At 40.2% G+C, this 23,644-nt stretch overlaps 1 protein-coding gene across 3 annotated transcripts in view; it reads left to right on the top strand.

The window, feature by feature from the left end:
* Window positions 1–457: 457 nt before the first annotated feature.
* Window positions 458–23,644, top strand: part of stard3 (StAR-related lipid transfer (START) domain containing 3) — a 36,479-nt gene continuing 13,292 nt past the window's right edge. The window contains exons 1-6 of one of the 3 annotated variants that reach the window (XM_036565854.1): window positions 458–690; window positions 16,201–16,474; window positions 18,077–18,154; window positions 18,405–18,482; window positions 18,607–18,660; window positions 21,342–21,459. In XM_036565854.1, coding sequence (XP_036421747.1) covers window positions 16,253–16,474; window positions 18,077–18,154; window positions 18,405–18,482; window positions 18,607–18,660; window positions 21,342–21,459 — 550 coding nt within the window. In that variant the 5' untranslated portion in view covers window positions 458–690; window positions 16,201–16,252. Of the gene's footprint in view, window positions 691–8,341; window positions 8,459–9,243; window positions 9,314–16,200; window positions 16,475–18,076; window positions 18,155–18,404; window positions 18,483–18,606; window positions 18,661–21,341; window positions 21,460–23,644 lie in introns of those variants that run through there. The other 2 variants (XM_036565856.1, XM_036565857.1) reach the window with 2 other exon arrangements.

Below are 23,644 nucleotides of genomic sequence, written 5' to 3'. Positions count from 1 at the left end.
GTCATTATTTTGAGATTCTAAGTCACTGTTTTGAGATGCTACCTAATTATCTAGAGATACTAACTCATTATTTACAGAAACCTTTGCCTTTTTTTAAATGCTTTACGCATTGGGCTTAAAATATAAATAAGTATAAATATAAACAAATAAAAACAACGAGAAAGTTTCTTAGAATAAGAAGAATGTTTTCAAAATAATGAGAATGTTTCACAAAATAGTGACTTAGCATCTCAAATAATTAACTAGTATTTTAAAACAATATCATAGCATCGCAAAATGCAAAATAATGTAACGGCAGTTCACTTACGAGTAAAACCGGTGCTGGATTTTTATTTTAGGTGGACACTTGGCTGCTGTTCTGCTCATCACGGTGGTCTTTCAGGGGTCTGATTGCGTCGCCGACTGACAAAAAAATAAAAACGCTTCAAAACAGGGACAAACTCTCGTCTGGCGCTGCAACTCTCGCGAGACTGTGAGTCAGACTTCACCCAAGCCGAGTGAAACAATCAGACTGAGTTACTGCGCAGAGATCAGACTTATTTACTCGCTGTTTGCGTTCAGACCGGCTGTTTTTCTTTTCTGTTAAAAACCCGTGAAGCGTTTTTGTCCCTGAACATGGAGCCGCACTGCGAGTAGCCGCCTCCGCCAAGAGGCTGAAACCGGAAGATGATTTAGCTCACTTAACGCTAGGTGAGTCAGATTTTATTGTTTTTACCTGTTCGAGGAGCACATTTTAACCCTTTAACATGGCTGTGGGTCCGCCAGGTAGGTTAGATTCTGTGGATGTTGTCACAGTTGGTGTTTTGTAGACAGACCAGTGTCCGGCTGTTTGTTTAAACAGTGTAGTTCAGGCTGAATCGCTGATGTGTAAATCATTGCGTGTGCAGATGTGACGCGGGTATGATTTGTAGATCAGCGCTACACAACGGCTGCGTTTTTCCAGCGCAACCTGTTTTTGCTGCTCTTCTATCTGCGGTTGAGCTCAGGGAAGACTAAACCGGGATGTTACGGTCTTTTCAGTTCATTTAGTAGCTTATATAAAGCACTGTATGGTCTGTGGTGTTGATTTTAGAGGTTGTTTTGCGCTAGCAGTAAGTTGGCTTCCTACTCGCCAGCTTCTCTGTCGAATTGTCTCGTTCCACCTTAAATGGTGTTAATATATATTGAATTTTAAACGCTAACCAAACAGAAAGAACATTTATATGAAGAAAACATACTATTTAAAGGGGCATTCTGGTCTAAAGTTAGCATTTAATATGTTATTATTCTTGTTATGTAGTAGTAGGATTCTCTAGCGTAGCATTATATGTCTAATCACTTTCATACTATTTAGTTTCGTCTTCATGTTTATCCATCAGTCTTTCACTACAATTCCCAGCATGCATTACATTCCTGACTGCTAGCCTAGCCGCTCATGTCTATGAGTATACTAATAAATGTGGTGCTGGCTAGCAGTAGTAATATACTGTAGCACTAAATGGAACTAAGTTTTGTATGATTTGGGAATTTTTTTAGCGAGCAGAGCGGTAAAAATATTCAAACAGCCCCAAATATTCACTCTGAAGCACTTAGTCTTTCAAAATGAACTTCCACCTTCAAGATACATCATCAGAAGGTGGGCTTCCTAGTCTTTAAACCAAAACAACCACCCAGAGACCGCTGCCACGCCGCTGTAGGAGGAAAACAAAGCAAGTTTACCACAGACGTGGCAATGTTTACATTTTTAATTTTGGTTGGAGTGGCCCTTTACGTTTATTCATGTATTTGGAACTGTTCATTCAAAACACTCTGAAGCCCCAACAAAGGACAGTCACTGCAGTATCTGCTGGGGGGTTTTCTCATATGTGTCAGTGTTAAAACATGAAAGTCAACAGGAATAATTCACATATTCAGTACAGAGGTTTAATATTTTAACAATTATAATTAGGACGGTCACAACTGTCGTGTAATTTGTCATGTAAATGATTGTAGAGTCGAGCAGAGCAACACCTACTTCAACATATAAGCAAAGACCCATTCTGACAGCACACATGCTAAAAACATTAGTATTAGCTACACAGCTAACTAATAAACAAACATTACTCGGCGCTGCACTCTAAAGCACGACGGTGTTTTAGGACCACTGTTAATAAAAATAAAAATAGTAGACTTCGAGAAAAAAGCGTAATATTTAGAGAAAAAAGGCTTAATATTTCGAGAATAAAGTCGTGATACTCAGAGAAAAAAGCCGTAATATTTAGAGAAAAAAGCTGTAATATTTTGAGAAAAAAGGTGTAATATTTAGGGGAAAAAAGGCATAATATTTAGAGAAAAAAGGTGTAATATTTAGAGATAAAAAGGCATAATATTTAGAGAAAATGGTGTAATATTTAGAGATAAAAAGGCATAATATTTAGGAGAAAAAAGCGTAATATTTAGAGAAAAAAGTGTAATATTTAGAGAAAAAAGGTGTAATATTTAGGAGAAAAAAAGGCGTAATATTTAGGAGAAAAAGGCGTAATATTTAGGAGAAAAAAAGCGTGATATTTAGAGAAAAAAGGTGTAATATTTAGGGGAAAAAGGTGTAATATTTAGAGATAAAAAGGCGTAATATTTTGAGAAAAAAGGCGTAATATTTCGTGAACAAAGTCGTAATATTTCGAAGTGTACTATTTTTAACATTTTAACTGTGGCACCAAAAAAAACCATCGTACTAAACATGATGGAGCACCGAGTTAGAAGTCAGGACTGATTTTTGTTTTCATTATAATCCCCCTGATGTGTCAATAATGTGTTGACTGCTTTCTTTTATTTACATTTATTTGCCTCAACACCACACACATCATTCACATTCTGCTTGTTGCAGCATAATACGACTGAAATCTAAGAATTATTCTATAATTGTGACAGGCCTAAATACAAAGCCGGTATTCTTTCCATTGTGTCACTAAATTTCTTAGCTTGATTTGAATTATAAAAATGTGAGCAATCACAATAAATATGATGATAATTCAGTAAAAAGAGGCTGTTGATAACTGTTATGGTGTAAGTCAACAATCATTCAAAGTACAGTTGGGCAATATGGCAAAAAAATGCAGTGTCACAACGTTTCAGGAAGCTTTCATGATACACGATATGTGGTGATACGCGTTTTTCTGACATCTGATAATTTGGAACAGACAAAGCAGTGCTTCTTTAAAATTACACTGCACTGCAATAAATGCAACTAACCAGGCCTAATTTTAACGATAAAAATACGGTTTATTGTGCAGCCCTAGACTGACTGCCTCTGCGTGACATGAGTGAGGAACCTGTCGTCTACCTTTCCTCTTCTTAGTATCTGGACTTGACTGGTTTGAAGGTCATCTGGGTCCATTCCACCAGGTTCACAGGGTCCACCTGCAGCCTGGGGCTGACTCTGTTGTGAGTCAGGTCGTCCATGGACACCCTGGTGGGTGGTTGGCATTGGACAGATAGCGCTTTTGCAACTCGGCTAAGTTTCTTTTAACAAGCCTCCCACAGGCCCCCCCCCCCACACACTTCTCCGTATATTAAAATATGTTAAAATATTTCACTGTGGCAGGTTTCGGGGTTATTACTCAGTCAGATGGCAGACTTATCTTATTTCAGAGAAAGGGGAATAAAATACAGTCGCAGTTCCACATCTATGTGTGTTTTCTCCAATGAGCCCAGCAGCCGGACCTGCAGCGTCGCTGGACTTCCCGTCACTGTAACTCAGATTAACTCTGCTTATTCAGTGGACTTCTCAGTTCAGCAAGATTTCAGCTATTCTTCAACAGGGGTTTCCCTGCTTTACCATAGGGTCAGCAGACCAGCGCGCACGGAGAGGAACCAGCCGGACGCCTGAAAATCCACAGTAATCGTTTGTTTTGAATGTCTGAGTCGGTTTTTGAAACTCGGCCTCTGGGTTCTGTGTTTCTGTGGTTGGTCAGACTGTGAGAGCTAACGGGCATTCAGGCTGTTATGGAGATGAACAGATAATAAAGTACGGATACGCTGTTAATGTACTTCATTAGAGTATTAACACCTTCACTTCACCTTCACTGCAGTACATTTAAAATGTGTAAAATATACTGTTTTTCCTCCACTGCTTCTACACAAATGTGTCATTAGGTGAACTGAGTTTTTTAAGTATCCAAAAAAATACGATGTGCTTTCTGAAGCAAACCAATCAGAGTGCACCTTTCACTAAACCCCACCTCTAAATACAGACTGTCCACTCGCAGCTTAGCAACTGTAACTAGGCCCGAGCACCTCTGAGAAACTTTCAGAATTTAACAATACGCCATGATGTTGTTTGGAGTATTTTTAAATTGTGTTAATGAGAGATTTTGGAGGCAGCAGTGGAATTTCTGTATTGTTGAAAATGAGGTGAAATTTGTTTCCTTTTTCTTTCTTTTTAAAGCCGCCTTTTACGTCTGTCGACGCTTATTAGAAATTTTCATTAAAATAACAGTTTTGTATAAACTTAAAATAACAGTTTTGTATGAAAAAGTTTGTCAAATTCTACATTGTTGGTGATTTTCTAAGTGAAACTAAGTTCCTCTACAGAGAGCACATCTTAATGCACAGTTGCTGTTTATTTGATGAATTTAACATGTTATGAAAATAATGAAATATAAAATATGGCCTGTGCAAAAGTTACGGCACATATAATATTTTATGTTTTATTTTTTTCCAATATGTTATACAGAAAAATGAATAGAATCTGTGCTCTGAAATGTGCAGAAAAATGTCCAAAATCAAAGGTGGATCTGCGGAGGATGTATTAACTTATTCTCATTTAGAAAAATATCAACACATCATTTGAATGGGGCGCCCAGACTTTTGCATGCAACTGTATTAAATGTATTGAAATAATAAATATGCTAAAATTACTTACCTGCTCTCAGGATAATTTTCCCCTCCAGATATATCAGTTTCTGGCCTTGTCAATCAAAAACTCCCCTCTATACAAACCTCATCTGGCATTTTTCTTTCTGGCTTTTATGTATTAAATTATGTCGTTTCATTATGCACATATTACTTCTGAAGTCTTTTGGCTGATCATTATTCAGTATGTTTTAATGATAATATTGGGGAATCATTCAGGGCTTGCTAGGCTTTCAGATTCCTTATGATTTCTGAGAGCTAAAAATACATCTGTAATAATTAGTTTTGTTGAAACTGTCATGCTTTGGTGTTTAAACTGTTAGTGTTGTAGTAATACTCTTATTCCATTGTTAAATTTTGTTTGGAAACAAAAGGGTTGAATACACTGAAACATTCAACGGAAAATTGTCCAATCAGGATTGTTTTCTCTGTGGTATCTAGATAGATACAGCCAAGCGAGCTCTCCCATTGGTTGGGACTTCAGGAGCTGGACTGAAAGCCTTACATGTTAGATTAACTACCAACATAATTAGGACGTTACCTGGGGCCACCAAGGGACGCTGGTCAGAAAAAAGCAGTATGCATTTTAATGGCATATTAATAATAATAATAATAATAATTAAAATAGTAATTATTGTTGTTATTATTATGGTTAGTAGTAGTATAAAAGTGTTTTAATAAATATTTAATGTTAATAAGATTAAGTAAGCATTTTTATCAGTATAATTATGTTAACTTTTATTTTGATAGCATTGGTTTTCCTGCTGAATGGGAGTTAAGTTACTGCGTGTGCAAAGTAAGCTGAAAAGTGTGTGTTTTCAGTGAATACGTTTCATAATTCCTTTCATATTTGAACTCAGCTCATACGTCTTCTGGAAGTTCTAGATATGTCCCTCAGGCAGTGTTCCGGGTAGTTGTTAGGAATGTAAAACAGCAGTGGCAGCTCTATGCAGAATGCTTTACTAAAAGTCACTGTTAAACAGATACAAACAAGCTCAGATATATGATAATGTCGGTTACAAGATTCATATAAAACATGTGGAACGACATGTACAAGCTTTAATCTAGAACAGCCAAAAGTGTTCATAGCATAGCGCTAACATACAATTAGAAATCCCATAGGGAGGCTAGCTGAAATTGGATGTGTATGTATGGTGAGAGTTTGATGTGGTTGTTTAACCTTGCGGGTGTCGTATTATTTATGCTTATTTATCTGTGAGAAGAGAACAACCTGTACAAGAAAGGTAATGTTAGCGTTAGAAGTTAATGGCCATATTGTGAATAAATATTAGCCCCCTTCTGAGGGGTGTTTATGGTAGTTATTCCCGTGCTGTGCCTGGAAGTGAGCCCACCTGCTCCGTTTTGGGGGGGTTATAATTTTAATCTTCCTCTTTTGTCTTTTTCTACATTGACTCAGGCTCTGGTGTCGTCGTCGTCACTGATATCCAGTTTCATCACCCTGTTACTCAGACCTGGTTAGCAACACATGACTATCATATCAATAACCTGTGACCTCATTTTTAAGTGGACCAATAGAAATGGTCCAAAATTACTGAACGTACATAAAAGAACTGTAAAATGATCGTTTCAGAGACGTGAGGTTGAGTTCTGACAGAGCCACAGTCTTTCTGAGTGAGATAAACGTTTATCTGTGTTTTCAGAGATTTATTGCTGAACTGTTTTTTTTACTGACCGTGCAGTTCCCGTCAGAATCGGTTAGTGTTTATCAGCTGACCCACATGAAGGAAGCTGACGAAGTCTGAACTGAAAACTCCCCCAGTTTACAGCCAGACGTCTATTGTGTTTGACATTATTGTGAGTACAGTGGAAGTGAAGATGTCAGTTAGACAGCCGGTGCCAGCAGGAACCGTTTTTTAGGGCAGCTGGCCCCAGGGGTGGGTGATAAGACACAAGAATTACATCATGATACAGGAAGGCATTTTCACATAATATGCCTCGAGATATTTAGTTTTTCAGAGGTTTGTAAACTGATAAAATGCACCAGCGAAGCTACAAAAGGATCAAAAACTGAGCATGTTCTGCTTGTTTTACAAAACATTTGCAAAAAGTTAAACCGTCTAAGAAGGAACAGGAGTGAACCTTCAACAGTTGGTAACAAGGAAGCACAGCGTCACAGATGTGAAGCACAAAAAGCCACTTGGGTGATGAGAGCGCCCCCTTGTGGAACATCTTCAGCCTGCCTAACAAGAGTAAATGAGTGGTATGGTGTATAGTTTCTTTGTATGGTTTGGTAGTTGTTGGTGTGGTTTGGTAGTATTTGGTATGGTTTAGTAGTAATTGATACAGTATGGTAGTTCTTACTATGATGTGATGGTTCTTGGTATGATTTGGTAGTGTGTGGTATGGTAGTTCTTGGTGTGGTGTGGTAGTTCTTGATATGGATTGATAGTTCTTGGTGTGGTTTGGTAGTATTTGTTGTGGTGTGGTAGTTCTTGATATGGATTGATAGTTCTTGGTGTGGTTTGGTAGTTCTTGGTGTGGTTTGGTCGTGTTTGGTGTGGTGTTCTTACTATGATGTGCTAGTTCTTGATATGGATTGATAGTTCTTGGTGTGGTTTGGTCTTGTTTGGTAGTATTTGATATTGTTTGGTAGTTCTTTGTGCGGTTTGGTAGTATTTGGTGTGGTCTTCTTACTATGATGTCCTAGTTCTTGGTATGGTGTGGTAGTTCTTAATATGGTTTGGTAGTTGTTGGTGTGGTTTGGTAATTCTTCATGTGGTTTGATAATTCCTCTTATAGGTTTCATAAATCTTGAGCTTCTAGCCTATAAATTGTTTGATAATGAAGCTTAGCGTTATTGTAGTATTGCACTGTTATTGTAGCTTTTGTTTAAAATTATTATTATTATTATTGTTATTATTATTATTATTATTATTATGTTAATCACAATAATGGACTTTGTCTTTTTGTTTTTATTAACTTTGCTTTAACAACGACGTCAAAGTCATTTAAGCCCTCCTTCGTGTATGGTGAGGGAAGGTGTTCTGAATGCGAATCTTAGTGTGGTGTGGTGGTTCTTGGTTTGGTCGCAAGGCTTTATATGCTTCCTGCCACAGAGTGTTCTAAAGTCGAGCAACACTTTTAGCCTGATATGGACAGGAATACACGCTAGAAGAAAGCATGCTGAAGGTAATCAAAGATAATGAGACTTCAGTGCATCTTAACAGGACGTTTTCTGAGTCTGAGATGGTCAGTCAGATACCCTCTCTGTATGTAATCCACAACTAAATGTAGTTTGACGTGGGGTCAGCGTTGGTGTTGAAATACGCACAATAACTCTGTTGAGCTGGCCAACCATTATCATCTTCCCACGGTCTTCCTTTGAGCTGCTCTGCAATCATTTCAGTTCTTGTTTGTGGTGAACAGACTGTGAATGTAAATCCCTCCGTCAGCCTGCGCTGAGTTTGATTGACTGTCATGCGGAGGTGGACTCCAAAAGTCCGTCTGCCTGGGCAGCGTGTTTCGGCTCTTAGTCTGGACGTTCTTTTCTCATAAACGGACTGAGAGATGTTTCTGTACGTCATTGTTCTGCTTTCATTGTTCATGTCAGCGAAGATGAACAGAGGTGGGTTGAAACCAGCTCTACTGAGTCCCGTGTAGTTAAATGCTGGTGAATTTGTACTTTACAGAGTGTTTTAGACAGTTTTGCTTTTACTTCTAAGGACAGGAGTCTGATTTTGTTCTGTTATGTTGGTTCTGCTCTCACTTTGGAGCTTTTAGCATTTTATTTTAGTCCAAGAGGATTTTAACAGAGAAGAACAGAGTCTGTGCTTATCGATGCTGGATGGTCTGAGAAGTTCAACTGCGGTTCTAGAAGTTATTAAATACTTAAATCGTTTTTTAAGCTTTTTTGTACTTTTGAGTCCTCGTTTCACAGAAATTACAGTACTCATGCTGGAGCAGCCTGTGGGTTTTGAGTTTAGCCATTTTAAGTTTTGCTGAAAATTTAGAAATATTATAAAATATAAAAAAGTATATTTTTGTACATTACAGCTTTGTACAACTTCAATATCTCCAAACTTTGGCAAATTCTTGGGACTTATAACCAACCATTATCAGCCAGTTAATCTTTTAATTAATCGCTAACCTGCAGGCCTAAAATCGAGGACACAACCCATCAAAATATCAATTATAAAACGGATAGTTTCATAAAATTGTTTTCTCCATGATGTGGGTCCTTTAAGTACTGACAATATCAACGATATGCTCAGAAATCGGGAAGTAATTTATCATGATAACGATAAATATCGCCCACCTCTGCCTTACGTTTATGCCTTTCGTGTAACTGCTTCCTGTTGGTGAAGCTTTCTGTTCTCCTAAACAGCTGTTCTTGTCAGCTGAGATGTTTTAGTGCTTTGCTGGTTGTAGAGAACACAACTGTTTCCTTTCTGCTCGTGTAAACGGTGATGGTGTTATGATGGTGAGTAAATGGTGCGAGTAGGATTTCCTGTGGTGTTTTAATGTGCTGCATTGTGACAGTGTGATGTTTTCAAACCGAAAGAGAAGAAAAGGGCCACTGCTGTTTGTTGTTATCACAGCTCCAGTGTTTTGTGCAAAAAGAATTTTATTGAATTTAAAGGGGAACTCCAATTTTTCCGAATTTCTACATAATTAAATGGTTAAGATGTAGACAGAGAGGTTCAGAGTGGTTTGGTGTGAAACGCTCTGTTCTAGATAAACAGTCAGAACTGTTCACAGTGGTGATAGGAACCAGACGTCCACCTCTAAAAGCTCCCTCACAGAAAGTTCCTACATGAAATGGTTATGAATTCACTGCCTAATCTCTGAGTTTTTTTATGCTTAAAAACATTAAACACCTCCAAGCGAAAGTTTGAGGGGTTTGTTGATTAAGGAGCATTTACTGAGGTAAATTAATGGATTTACTGGGGTAAATTAATGGATTTACTGAGGTAAATTAATGGATTTATTAAGGTAAGCTCATGTTGGCTTTGTATTCTCCAACTTTCGTAATTTGTTCTCGGTTTAAGGCGCCTCGGTGTAACTGCAGCTCCATTTAAGGTGGAACGGAAAATTCAGATGAGAAGCAGTTTTATATCTGTGTATGAGTTTATTCATTAAGAGCTTTGGCAGTTTTAGTAGCCACTTTTATTGGATTTTATAAAATATCCCACACTGGAATGTTCTGAACTCTGGAGATGTTCAGGTTGTACGGATCCACCAGTCCAGCTAATCTTCTCCTCGTAGTGTTTTTTGGAGCGTCTACATATCTATTTATGTTTCCGTGGTCATTCTGGTCTGTGTTGTTGGTGTTTATCCACCTGCAGGGCTGTATCTGCAGTAACGGTTATGGGAGAAGCTCTGTCAGTTACACCAACCAACATGGCAGCGTGGTTTTCTTAATGGTGCAGTTGAATACCATGAACACCTGTTGTTGTACTCATGGGAGGTCCAGGCTGCTCCCTGGCGATTAAGGCAATTTTTTGGCTTTTGGCTTTTTTTGAAGGGTGAGTCTTCTTGGCTCACCCAACTCCAGCACTGACAGATTCTATGATGGTCTTTAAGTCCTGGTCATGCCTCCATCTATACCTCCCCCCTCGTGCCCTGGTACAGCAGCTTAGGATGTGTCTAAGGATTAATTTTGGGACTAATTATGACTACAGGACTAATTATGCTCCCTTTAATCAAACATGCAGTTTGAAAGTGATTTTAAAGCACTGTGGAAATGACCCAACAGACTCAACCCAGCGTTCAGGAAGAAAAAACAACCCGACCGTTATCGCTCTGCACTCGCTGAGATCTTTTCCTCTTCCCCTTAAACGCACCTGTCTGGAAGTATCTGCACTTGTTGTTCTGTTGCTTATTCAGCTTTGTCCTGTAATTTTCCACCTGTATTTACAGGGGACAAGATACACTATGTGGACCAAAGTATTGGGACACACCTCTTAATCATTGAATTCAGGTGTTTCATTCGGTCTCATTGCCACAGGTGTATAAAATCAAGCACCCAGCCATGCAGCCTGCCTTTACACACATTGGTGAAAGAATGGGTCTAAAGAGTCACTGAATTAGAGTGTGGTGTTGTAAGAAGTTGGCACCATTGCCACAAGTCAGTTCACAAAATATCTTTTCTCCTAAATATTCCATGATCAACTGTGAGTGGTATTGAAAAGTGGAGGAGTTTAGGAACCACAGCAACTCAGCCACAAAGTGTCAGATCATGTAAAGTTCCAGAGTGGGTCTCCGAGTTCTGAGGAGCATAGAGCGTAAAAGACACCAACGCTCTGCTGATCAATAACTGCAGAGTTTAAACCTCCTCTGGCATCAACATCAGCACAGAAACTGCACCGGGAGCTGAGTGACCAATCAGCTTCACTACCTGTCAGTCTGATGGACGAGTCTGGGTTTGGCGAATGCCAGGAGAACGTTACCTGCCTGACTGCACTGTGCCAGCTGTAACGTTTGGTGGAGGAGGGATGATGATATGGGGCTGTTTTTCAGGGGTTGGTCTAGAACCCTTAGTTCCAATGAAGGGAAACCTTAATGCTTCAGCAGAACAAGACATTTTGGACAGTTCTATGCCTCCAGCTTTGTGGTAACAGTTTGGGGAAGAACCTTTCCAGCATGACTGAGCCCCAGAGCACAAAGCAGCTCCATAAAGTACGTAAAGTACGTCCTGGTTGTTTGCTTGTTTAGTGTGACTGGGATGTTTTTGCTGCGTTACGTCAGCCTTGATTGCCTCAGGAAACAAAGATCATGCTTCAGCTGGAAAAGAACAGCAGAAGAGAGAAGTTGACCATGTGATCTGGGGTGGCTTCGACCAAAGAACCCATTTACTGGCACAAACGGTGCATGATTTGCATGAGCACTCTCAGAAACTGCTTCTGAGAGCAGATAATGAAAATCAGAATCACAGGACTTTCCAAATATATCACAGTATCACTACTTCAGTTATAGTTTTAATACAGCTGCTGAAGCTGTGATTCCTGAGTGCTGCTGTGATTCCTGAGTGCAGGAGTTTCATCACAAATGAGAATGTTGTGCTCTTCCATCCTGATTTAGAGAGGCCTGATTATTCAGACCAGTTCAAATAAGGGTCAGTCGAAGTCTTTTTAACTGTTGTTGTTAGATGCGTTAAGTTTTTGGTGGATAATTCTTCGGTTTAAAGTTTGTTTTAGTGCCAAAGCAGAAGATACAGAAAGTTACCTAAATCTAACTCGTTTACCTAAATCTAACTCGGTTACCTAAAGCTAACTCGGTTACCTAAAGCTAACTCGGTTACCTAAATCTAACTCGGTTACCTAAAGCTAACTCGGTTACCTAAAGCTAACTCTTTTACCTAAAGCTAACTCGGTTACCTAAAGCTAACTCGGTTACCTAAAGCTAACTCGGTTACCTAAAGCTAATTGTTTACCTAAAGCTAACTCGTTTACCTAAAGCTAACTCGGTTGCCTAAGGCTAACTCATTTACCTAAAGCTAACTCGGTTACCTAAAACTAATTGTTTACCTAAAGCTAACTCGGTTACCTAAAGCTAATTGTTTACCTAAAGCTAACTCGGTTGCCTAAGGCTAACTCATTTACCTAAAGCTAACTCGGTTACCTAAAACTAATTGTTTACCTAAAGCTAACTCGGTTGCCTAAAGCTAACTCGTTTACCTAAAGCTAACTCGTTTACCTAAAGCTAACTCGGTTGCCTAAGGCTAACTCGGTTGCCTAAGGCTAACTCGGTTGCCTAAGGCTAACTCGGTTGCCTAAAGCTAACTCGTTTACCTAAAGCTAACTCGGTTGCCTAAAGCTAACTCGGTTGCCTAAGGCTAACTCGTTTACCTAAAGCTAACTCGGTTGCCTAAGGCTAACTCGTTTACCTAAGGCTAACTCGTTTACCTAAAGCTAACTCGGTTGCCTAAGGCTAACTCGTTTACCTAAGGCTAACTCGTTTGCCTAAGGCTAACTCGTTTGCCTAAGGCTAACTCGTTTGCCTAAGGCTAACTCGGTTGCCTAAGGCTAACTCGTTTACCTAAAGCTAACTCGGTTGCCTAAGGCTAACTCGGTTGCCTAAGGCTAACTCGGTTGCCTAAGGCTAACTCGGTTGCCTAAGGCTAACTCGGTTGCCTAAGCCTAACTTGTTTGCCTAAAGCTAACTTGTTTGCCTAAAGCTAACTCGGTTGCCTAAAGCTAACTCGTTTACCTAAGGCTAACTCGTTTACCTAAGGCTAACTCGGTTACCTAAAACTAATTGTTTACCTAAAGCTAACTCGGTTACCTAAAGCTAATTGTTTACCTAAAGCTAACTCGGTTGCCTAAGGCTAACTCATTTACCTAAAGCTAACTCGGTTACCTAAAACTAATTGTTTACCTAAAGCTAACTCGGTTGCCTAAGGCTAACTCATTTACCTAAAGCTAACTCGGTTACCTAAAACTAATTGTTTACCTAAAGCTAACTCGGTTGCCTAAAGCTAACTCGTTTACCTAAAGCTAACTCGTTTACCTAAAGCTAACTCGGTTGCCTAAGGCTAACTCGGTTACCTAAAGCTAACTCGGTTGCCTAAGGCTAACTCGGTTGCCTAAAGCTAACTCGGTTGCCTAAAGCTAACTCGGTTGCCTAAAGCTAACTCGTTTACCTAAAGCTAACTCGGTTGCCTAAAGCTAACTCGGTTGCCTAAGGCTAACTCGTTTACCTAAAGCTAACTCGGTTGCCTAAAGCTAACTCGGTTGCCTAAGGCTAACTCATTTACCTAAAGCTAACTCGGTTACCTAAAACTAATTGTTTACCTAAAGCTAACTCGGTTGCCTAAAGCTAACTCGTTTACCTAAAGCTAACTCGTTTACCTAAAGCTAACTCGGTTGCCTAAGGCTAACTCGGTTGCCTAAGGCTAACTCGGTTGCCTAAAGCTAACTCGGTTGCCTAAAGCTAACTCGGTTGCCTAAAGCTAACTCGTTTACCTAAAGCTAACTCGGTTGCCTAAAGCTAACTCGGTTGCCTAAGGCTAACTCGTTTACCTAAAGCTAACTCGGTTGCCTAAGGCTAACTCGTTTACCTAAGGCTAACTCGTTTACCTAAAGCTAACTCGGTTGCCTAAGGCTAACTCGTTTGCCTAAGGCTAACTCGTTTGCCTAAGGCTAACTCGGTTGCCTAAGGCTAACTCGGTTGCCTAAGGCTAACTCGGTTGCCTAAGGCTAACTCGGTTGCCTAAGCCTAACTCGGTTGCCTAAGCCTAACTTGTTTGCCTAAAGCTAACTTGTTTGCCTAAAGCTAACTCGGTTGCCTAAAGCTAACTCGTTTACCTAAGGCTAACTCGTTTACCTAAGGCTAACTCGGTTACCTAAAACTAATTGTTTACCTAAAGCTAACTCGGTTACCTAAAGCTAATTGTTTACCTAAAGCTAACTCGGTTGCCTAAGGCTAACTCATTTACCTAAAGCTAACTCGGTTACCTAAAACTAATTGTTTACCTAAAGCTAACTCGGTTGCCTAAGGCTAACTCATTTACCTAAAGCTAACTCGGTTACCTAAAACTAATTGTTTACCTAAAGCTAACTCGGTTGCCTAAAGCTAACTCGTTTACCTAAAGCTAACTCGTTTACCTAAAGCTAACTCGGTTACCTAAAGCTAACTCGGTTGCCTAAGGCTAACTCGGTTGCCTAAAGCTAACTCGGTTGCCTAAAGCTAACTCGTTTACCTAAAGCTAACTCGGTTGCCTAAAGCTAACTCGGTTGCCTAAGGCTAACTCGTTTACCTAAAGCTAACTCGGTTGCCTAAGGCTAACTCGTTTACCTAAGGCTAACTCGTTTACCTAAAGCTAACTCGGTTGCCTAAGGCTAACTCGGTTGCCTAAAGCTAACTCGGTTGCCTAAAGCTAACTCGGTTGCCTAAGGCTAACTCGTTTGCCTAAAGCTAACTCGGTTGCCTAAGGCTAACTCGGTTGCTTAAGCCTAACTCGATTACCTAAAGCTAACTCGGTTGCCTAAGGCTAACTCGGTTGCCTAAAGCTAACTCGGTTGCCTAAGGCTAACTCGGTTGCCTAAGGCTAACTCGGTTGCCTAAAGCTAACTCGGTTGCCTAAAGCTAACTCGGTTGCCTAAGGCTAATAACTCGGTTGCCTAAGGCTAACTCGGTTGCCTAAGGCTAACTCGGTTGCCTAAGCCTAACTCGGTTGCCTAAGGCTAACTCGGTTACCTAATTGTTTACAAGCTAACTCTTGAAACTTTCTTTTTCTTTTTCCCCCAGTTTTCTCCCCAATTTAATCGTCTCCAGTTCTACCCGCCAGTCAGGACTCCCCCAGTCACACGATACTATCATTGCTAGAAGGGTAAAGGCAAACACAGGCTTCCTCTGAGACCTGTGAAGCCACCACGTCTTTTCGAGCTGCCGCTCACGCACCTTCGTTAGACAGCCGAACGCGCTCGGAGAAAAGCGCCAACCGCCAGATCTGTTACGTCAGCTAACAGACGCCTGCGCTGACTAGCATCGCGTGGCGTAATGGGGGAAAAAGGGGGGGCCATCCTACCCACCCAGAGAGAGCGAGGCCAGTTGTGCTCTCTTGGACTCCCAGCATCACCAAGGATCAAACTCGGGACCTCCTGATAACAGGGCAACACTTAGACGGAGCCCCTAAAGCTAACCCTTGAAGCTGAAGTCCAGTGTGTGGACCCTTTTAAACCTAAACCTGAGTCTTTTCGTATTTTGGTGTTCATTACTCATACTTTTGTATTTTTTATACTTTTTGCCAAGTAGCTTTTAGTCTTAAATCATAAATGTTTCTTCTTGATTTTATTTTCAGCAGCTCAAAGTCAGGCCACGCCTGGGCTTCAAATACACACTGCTCTTATCTGATCTACTGTAGAGCAGTTTGCACCATTAGAAAGTAATAAATTCATAAATGTACCAAATATGTTGGAATCCTGAGTTAAACTGTATTTATTATGGTGTTAATTAGCCAAGCAGTTACACTGTTTACAATAAAAGTGCAAAAAAAAAGGTTAATTGGAGCGAAGAACCACTTTTGGTTCCCTAAAGAACCTTTCAGTGGATTACAGTGAATGAGAACCTCCACATGATATACGAATTCAATACCAATTTAAGGTTTTTCATGGATCCATGAACTATTACTTTATTAGTGTGATTACTTAGCTGATTAACATGTTAAATTAATACAGTTTTATGATTGTACAGTATTGTGCAGTATAGATATAACACTTAAATGATGAAATCTGGCTCAGTATAACCTCAAGCCACCTTATGTGTTCATTGAAATTCACTGAATTGTCAGATATGAGAGTGATTTCAGCATTTATTGTCCATTCTGTGTCCATAAATTAAAAGGCGCTGCCTCTGCTCCGTCCACAGCTTCTCCCTCTGGTTCTCTGTCCGCGTCTCGGCGGGTCGGCGGTGCTGAGTGATGCCCAGCGGGGTTGAATACGGAGAGCTGGGGGAAAGCCTTCCTGCCATTTCCTCCCTAAACGCCTCGTACTCTCAGACCTCGCTGTCCATGCCCTCGCCCCACTACCTCCCGCTGCCTCCCACAGAGCGCAGGGCCATCTCCGACGTCCGCCGCACCTTCTGCCTCTTCGTCACCTTCGACCTCCTCTTCATCTCCCTCCTCTGGATCATCGAGCTAAATGTGAGTACGATTATTCAACCAATATTTAGGGGAAACATTACACACCTCCCCTTAGCTGACCAATCATGAAAGCTTTTACTCATCATCCATCATCCAATCTGCATAACTTACCCTACACAGTTTACATGCTGCTGTGTGTAAATGGACAAAAAGTGCAGACAATAGGTAATATTTATAGATAACAGTGAGTCAGAAACCACATAAGACTATTAGAGATACTGAACACCTCCACACTGAGGCACTAAGGCCTGCAGTTAGCCCCATGCTAACTGGTGGGGTGTAAACGTCTATTACTTGTACACAGCATTAGCCTCGTAGCTCCAGTGCTAAAACTAAAACTTCAGACAGCAAACATGTCTTGGCTCTTTGACTAAAAGGGAAAATTGGGTAAATCAGATTTTTTGGCAAATTGTCACTAAAATTTGTGAACTGAAAACAGCACAGCTGCTTTCTTAAAGCTCTGTCGAAACTCTTGAAGCTACAGCCCAGCATGTGGGCCATCTTGAAGCTAAAGCTAACTCTGGAAGCTAAAGCTAACTCTGGAAGGTGAAGTAAACCGTGGGACCACCTTTAAAATAAAGCTATTAAGACTGTACAGCGATTTGAGCTGCTTTGTGAATGAAAAGTGCTCTGTAAACAAAATCTAGATGTTATTATAGCTCTCAAAGCTAAAGCTAACTCTGAAGATGAGTCCAGCGTGCAGACTTTAGCTTCAGCTAAAGATAAAGCTAATACTTGAAGGTGAAGTTAACCGCGTGGACCACCTTTTAAAATGAAGCTATTAAACTATAAACTATAAAGCATGTTAAGCTGCTTTATGAATGAAACGTGGTCTATAAATGAAATTTATTATTATAAGTCTTGAAGCTAAAGCTAACTTTTGAAGCTGACATCCAGCATGTATCCCATTTTGAAGCTAAAGCTAACTCTTGAAGCTAAAGTTAACTCTGGAAGCTAAAGCTAACTCTGGAAGGTGAAGTAAACCGTGTGGACCACCTTTAAAATGAAGCTATTAAAACTATAAAGCACGTTAAGCTGCTTTATGAATGAAACGTGGTCCATAAATTAAATTTATTATTATAAGTCTTGAAGCTAAAGCTAACTTTTGAAACTGACATCCAGCTTGTAGCCCATTTTGAAGCTAAAGCTAACTTTTGATGCTAGGGTTAACTCTTAAAGCTTAAGTCCAGCATGTGGACCACCTTGAAGATAAAACTAGCCCTTGAAGGTAAAGCTAACTTTTCAAGATAAAGCTAACTTTTCAGGATAAAGCTAACTTTTGAGGGTAAAGCTAACTTTTGAGGGTAAAGCTAACTTTGGAAGGTAAAGCTAACCTTTGAGGGTAAAGCTAACCTTTTGAGGGTAAAGCTAACCTTTTGAGGGTAAAGCTAACCTTTTGAGGGTAAAGCTATCTTTTGAGGGTAAAGCTATCTTTTGAGGGTAAAGCTAACTTTGAAGATTAAGTCTAGCATGTGGACCATCTTGACATCTTAATGCTAAAGCTAACTCTAACCAATGCTCTCATATGTTCAGATGTTATTAACTATGAAATGCTACGTGTTGTGAACTCCGCGTCTGTCTGTCTGTCTGTCTGTCTGTCAGATAAATAAGAGTATCTGGCTGAATCTGGAGAAGGAGGTCGTTCGGTATGATTTCAGCTCCTCTTTCTTTGATATCTTTGTAAGTAAACCTAAGAATTATTTTGATGAATCTCTTTTGATTTTTTTTGATAATTGAATACATTTACTGAATACTGTAAGATGTACAATATGAACATATGTTTCTCTTTTAAGTGTTTTTGGGTTGTTTTTTTTCATAATTGTTTTATCCATTTATTTTCAAATAGAAGTCAATAATAAGCAGTATTTAAAATCTCTCTCTCTCTCTTTCTCTCTCTCTCTTTCTCCCCCCTTTTCTATATGTATCTCAGCTTTTAGCTCTCTTTAGGTTTTTGTGTTTGCAGATTGCTTACGCTGCCTTCAGGCTGAGGCACTGGTGGGTTATTGCGGTAAGACTGACGAACCTGACACGTTCACTCGCTCTCTTCCTGCTTTAGTACCTTTTATATCCATTAGATTGTTTATTGTTGTGTGTATTGTTGTTCTCTCTCTCCCTCCCTCTCCTCCCTGTAGATCACTACTCTGGTGACCAGTGCCTTCCTTATTGTCAAAGTCATCAAATCAGATGTGAGTGTTGCCTGTGTGTGTGTGTGTGTGTGTGTGTGTGTGTGTGTGTGTATTCTCAGCTTTAAACAGGCTCATTTTCAGACTCGTTTCATACAGAGTGACTTAAATCTCTTTCACACACACTTTTACTCTGAAATTTACTCATTAACACAGGAGAGTGAGCGCTATACATGAGATGGTGCTAATATTTCACTGTACGCCACCACCTCCAGAGAATTACTGTAATTAAACCACAGGTTTGGTGTCAGGTGTTGGTTGCTAAATACGACAACATGAATACGACATCATATTTACGCTCTCAGAAATAAAGGTACTAAACTGTCACTGGGGCAGTGCCACTCTTGTCACTGGGGTGGGACCCTCAAGGGTTCATCTCAGTACCTTTAGTCAGGGAACATAACTGAACCATAATCCACTGAAATGGTATGTTCTAAGCTGTACTGACTCCACACACCCCGTCTCGTCTCCAGGCTTTTATTTTACTGTTCTGTTTAAAACATTCGGTTATGAAAAGGTACAAATACGAACTTTTCACCTGGAAAAACTTATTTAAGGTTCCCAATCAGACTTTAAAACCACTGTTGGAGCTTTGAGGGAACTTTTACACTGTTTGTACCTCGATGAACGAAAAATGTACCTGCGGAGAACCTTTATTTCTAACAGTGTAGAACTGGCCGATAAGGTGATGCAATCAGATATACTTGCTACACATGCATAGGGTCCCACAAATTACTCAATGGCCCTCCTTCCCCTTTGTTAAAGATGAGAGGATGAAGCAGAACTACTCATGTGGTTAGGCAAAAAAAACACCATGAGAATGAACTGAACAGCAATCAGCTGAACTCGTGTTCTCTCTTCTCCAAGTTTGATGTCAGTAAATAACAGTAATGTTTAACAAATAAAAGTTGCTGTGCTGGCTGAGCAGTGCGTCTCTGTCTAGTCTGTGAGAGGGAAATACAGCTATTTATTATGTTTGATGAACGTCAACAGGCAACTGCAGCTCGTAAAAGCTAACTGCATTGCGTGTAAACATACACCAAACTCCAGCAGCACTGCTGTGTCTGATCCACTCAGACCAGCACAACACACACTAACACACCACCACCACATCAGTGTTACTGCAGTGCTGAGAATGACCCACCACCCAAATAGTACCTGCTCTATGGGGGTCCTGACCACTGAAGAACAGGGTAAAAGGGGGCTAACAAAGTATCAGAGAAACAGATGGACTACAGTCTGTAACTGTAGAACTACAAAGTGCACCTATATAGTAAGTGGAGCTGATAAAATGGACCATGAGTGTAGAAACAAGGAGGTGCTCATAATGTTATGCCTGATCAGTGTATGTTTATATGCACGTGCAGTAAATGAAGCTGGCGCTTTGCAGCCTCTGTTTAGTCCAGTCCAGTCCAGACAGTAACATGGCGTGATGCTCACTCCTCATAGGAGCTCATCATTTTAAACAGGACAGTGATGATCTAGACCAGGGGTGTCAAACTCGGCCGCTAAAAGGGCTATATTGAAAAATCTCAGCACATCTGTGTTTTATTTTATTTTTACTTAACATTTAGCCATGAGCCCAACTGACCATTGTTTTTTCAAAATATGCCAAAACTACATCAGCAAAATAGGCACTGAATACTTGAACTCTTCAGAAATAAGTATAAGAATAAATTGTTTCATTTAAAACTATAGGCTACATTAGCTACAGAAAAAAGGTTAAACCTCTTTAAGTGTTGCCAGAGGGAGGTTTTTTAAAACTGCCTATTTGTGTGAACTAGACACCAGGCTTCTTTTCTTTCTCTGTAACCGCTGGCCCACAGATTGTTGTTGGAGAAAGAGGTTTAGAACAGACATTGTTGCAGTGCATGCTGGGGACTGTAGTGCAACTCAGGGTGAAACAGGCTAATAATAATAATAATAGAAAATTAAAATAAATTCATGGACCAAACAGGGTTGTGCCACGGGCCTGACTTAGCCCATGGGCCTTAAGTTTGACACATGGGATCTAGATTCTCCGTCAAGCTTTAGTTGCAGCTCTGACTGATGCAGAATGGAAAGCAATGGATTGACATTGACTAATGATTTAATATTGGGTTTAAAATGTTGATTCGCTGGACATACTGGGCAATGTGGACGCACATATAAATATCAAGTATTCAGCCAAGCCAGAGTGAAAATATTTTAATATTTGAAATAATATATATTAATAATATATAATAATAATATTTTATATTTGAAATTCTGTTTATACTCTAAGCATGCAAGTAGCCATGAATCTACACCAGAAGGAGCTCATGAACACGTTTGCAGTAACATCTGTTGTAGTCAGAAATGTTGGGGTACACAGTACTGTATTAATTCATATCTTAATTAAAGATTTATTAAAACAGTTAATGGTCACATAAAGTATAAATAATAAGAAAGAAGATCTAAGCTGGGCCGACCGCGTGTGTTGGTTGGTGGAGGACGATATAATCAATATGTGAGATTTTTTTAACTAGAAAATGTCGCATTTTTAGATGTCACCCAGGCATAGTCATACTGAGTTTGTTTATAAATCAAAATAGTTAAAATCAGGGTCAGCCAGAGGTTGCATTAGAGATAGAGATGGGTACTAGATAATATTGTGTACTTGAGTAATGATATAAATGTTTCTGTTTCTGTGTTCTTCTTTGCAGCTGCTCACTGAGAATGTCTTCGGCTATGTTCTTCCCATCACCTCCTTTGTGGTGGCCTGGCTGGAGACCTGGTTCCTCGACTTCAAAGTTCTCACGCAGGAGGCGGAGGATGAGCGAGGTGAGAAACGGAATGAGAGAGAGAGAGAGAGAGAGAGACCTTGTTTTGTTTTCACCCAGCGTTTCAATACAGTTGTTAGATTGCCCTCGCTGACTTTGCCTCACAACTCCAAAGTGCGTAGCATATGCGTCAGACGGTGAGCAGTGCATTTCCAATAGGTGGCTGTGTTAGCCTCAGTGAACAAACTAGCTAGCTAAGCAAACTTTGTAATGTAGTCAGTTTTTTGAGAAGCCGTAAACTTTGTGCATAGATTCTTTGTCTGGCTTAAGATTCAGGAGCCGTAAACAGAAACTTCCTCTCTTTTTGTCTTAAGATCTGAAATCGAGATAAGATTTTTTACACATTCGTATTACAGAAGCAAATCTGATCTTAATTTAGGATCAGAGTGGAAGTGAGTGGAAGTCGATAATCAGCGGAAGTTGATAATCAGCTGTCTGTTTCCTAGCATCCGACCATAAACACACAGCTGAAACGTAAACACATCATCAAAATAATGTTAAAACTGTGAGGTAAGCTGCTGTTACTGATGTAAAAAAAGGTCAAAACAAAACTAAAGTGTGATAAACTGTGTAAGTAGTGAATACTGTGAGAGCGCCCCCTGCTGTTTATCAGAGTCGCCGCTCCCCAGTTTCAGTCTCCATTTCCCAAACGCTTCAGCCGAGCGCGCTAACGTTACTCCTCCTAATAAACAGACACACATTCAGCTCCGTCTCCTCATTATTCACCACCATCACTGTAATATTTCATCATCAACATTAACACACGAAGGTGATCAGAGGGGCGGTGGAGATCGAGTCTGCAGCGTCTGAGATCTTTAAAACGCAGAGTTAGAAAAGAAAATCATCTCACAGTGAAAGCAGCGTTTTACAGTAGGAATAAATGGAGCTCATTATGCTGGTAGTGAACTATGCTGCTGACACAGCTGCCTAAAAACCATAGAAACGGACCTTAAACAGAAGTGAGGACCCTGTTGGGGTTCATCCTAAAGTTAGGACAGGATTTAGGAGGTTTAGTCTAGTTAGGATGTTTGTGTGATGCTGTTTTCTTATCTGGAGTTCATGATGAGATTATGAAGGTAGGAACTGTTATTCTGTAATAGCTACTGTCCTGAATTCAGTCATCATGGAGACTAAACACATCAGATTTCAGAGTTAAAACGTTTCTGTAATACGGGTCCTGGTTTAAATTTAGGACTGTAGTACATTTCCCATTTTGTTGTTGTTGTTGTTGTTGTTGTTGTTGTTGTTGCTGCTGCTAGCTGTGTAGCTCTTAGCTTGCTAACTAGCTAGCCAGCAGAGTGAAGTAGAAATGTTTTATATATCAGCTAGAATTTAGAGCAGGTGAGTACATGAAGCCCAGCTTGAACATAGCAGATAGAATGTTTTAAAATATGCAGTATTTTAGAGTATTTAATTACTATTTATGTTCCTTCATCCAACAAACTTCACCTGAGCTCATACGCTAATCGACCAGCTTTTAAGATTGCATCAGCCATCAAGGGCGAGTCGACGAGGGCACGTTAAAGCCAGTATTGAAACGGAGGGTCCGTCTAAACACCATCCTTCTAAATCCAGTGGTCCTAAACACCGTAAACTCCTCCCGTCCCCTTTCCGCTTCCACACGACTAAATCCCGGACTAACACCTGTGTGCCGTGCAGCTTCTCTGCCAGTAAAATAGTGAAATAATCCCACCGTGTGTTCGTTTTGGAAGGGGTAGAGATGAGATCGCAGGAAACCTCGCGTTCACGCTCCAGCAGAGAACAGAAGAGGCAGAAGATGGACGGCCATTTGAAGAGCTTTAATCCCGGATCCACAAGAACTTCTCTCACGACAGACGACGTGCTGGTCTAACGAAGGTCTGATCATCTGCTGTCACGGTGGATTTCACTAACAAAGGACTGCACTAAACTTCATGGCGTCTTGCCTGTGCAAGGTTTGTAAACGTTCCTTAACCCAAAGTTGACCTGTATGGTTTTCTTCAAGAACTTCATGGAACAAGACCCAGTTGGTGCCTTAAATCCTAACCAGACTTGGCCAGATCTCCTCACCGGAGACGCTTTAAATCCTAACCAGCAATAAAGCAGCTTCATCAATGTTTACGCCACAAGATGTGACCTCCTCTGGATCTCCTCTGGATCTTCTCTCACCCAGAAGTGCCTCAAAGACTCGAAGTGAGAAGACCGAC

Source organism: Colossoma macropomum, unplaced genomic scaffold (assembly GCF_904425465.1).
Source record: "Colossoma macropomum unplaced genomic scaffold, Colossoma_macropomum, whole genome shotgun sequence".
In the NCBI taxonomy this organism is placed as follows: Eukaryota; Metazoa; Chordata; class Actinopteri; order Characiformes; family Serrasalmidae; genus Colossoma; species Colossoma macropomum.
This window is presented reverse-complemented; position numbering and strand designations above follow the sequence as displayed.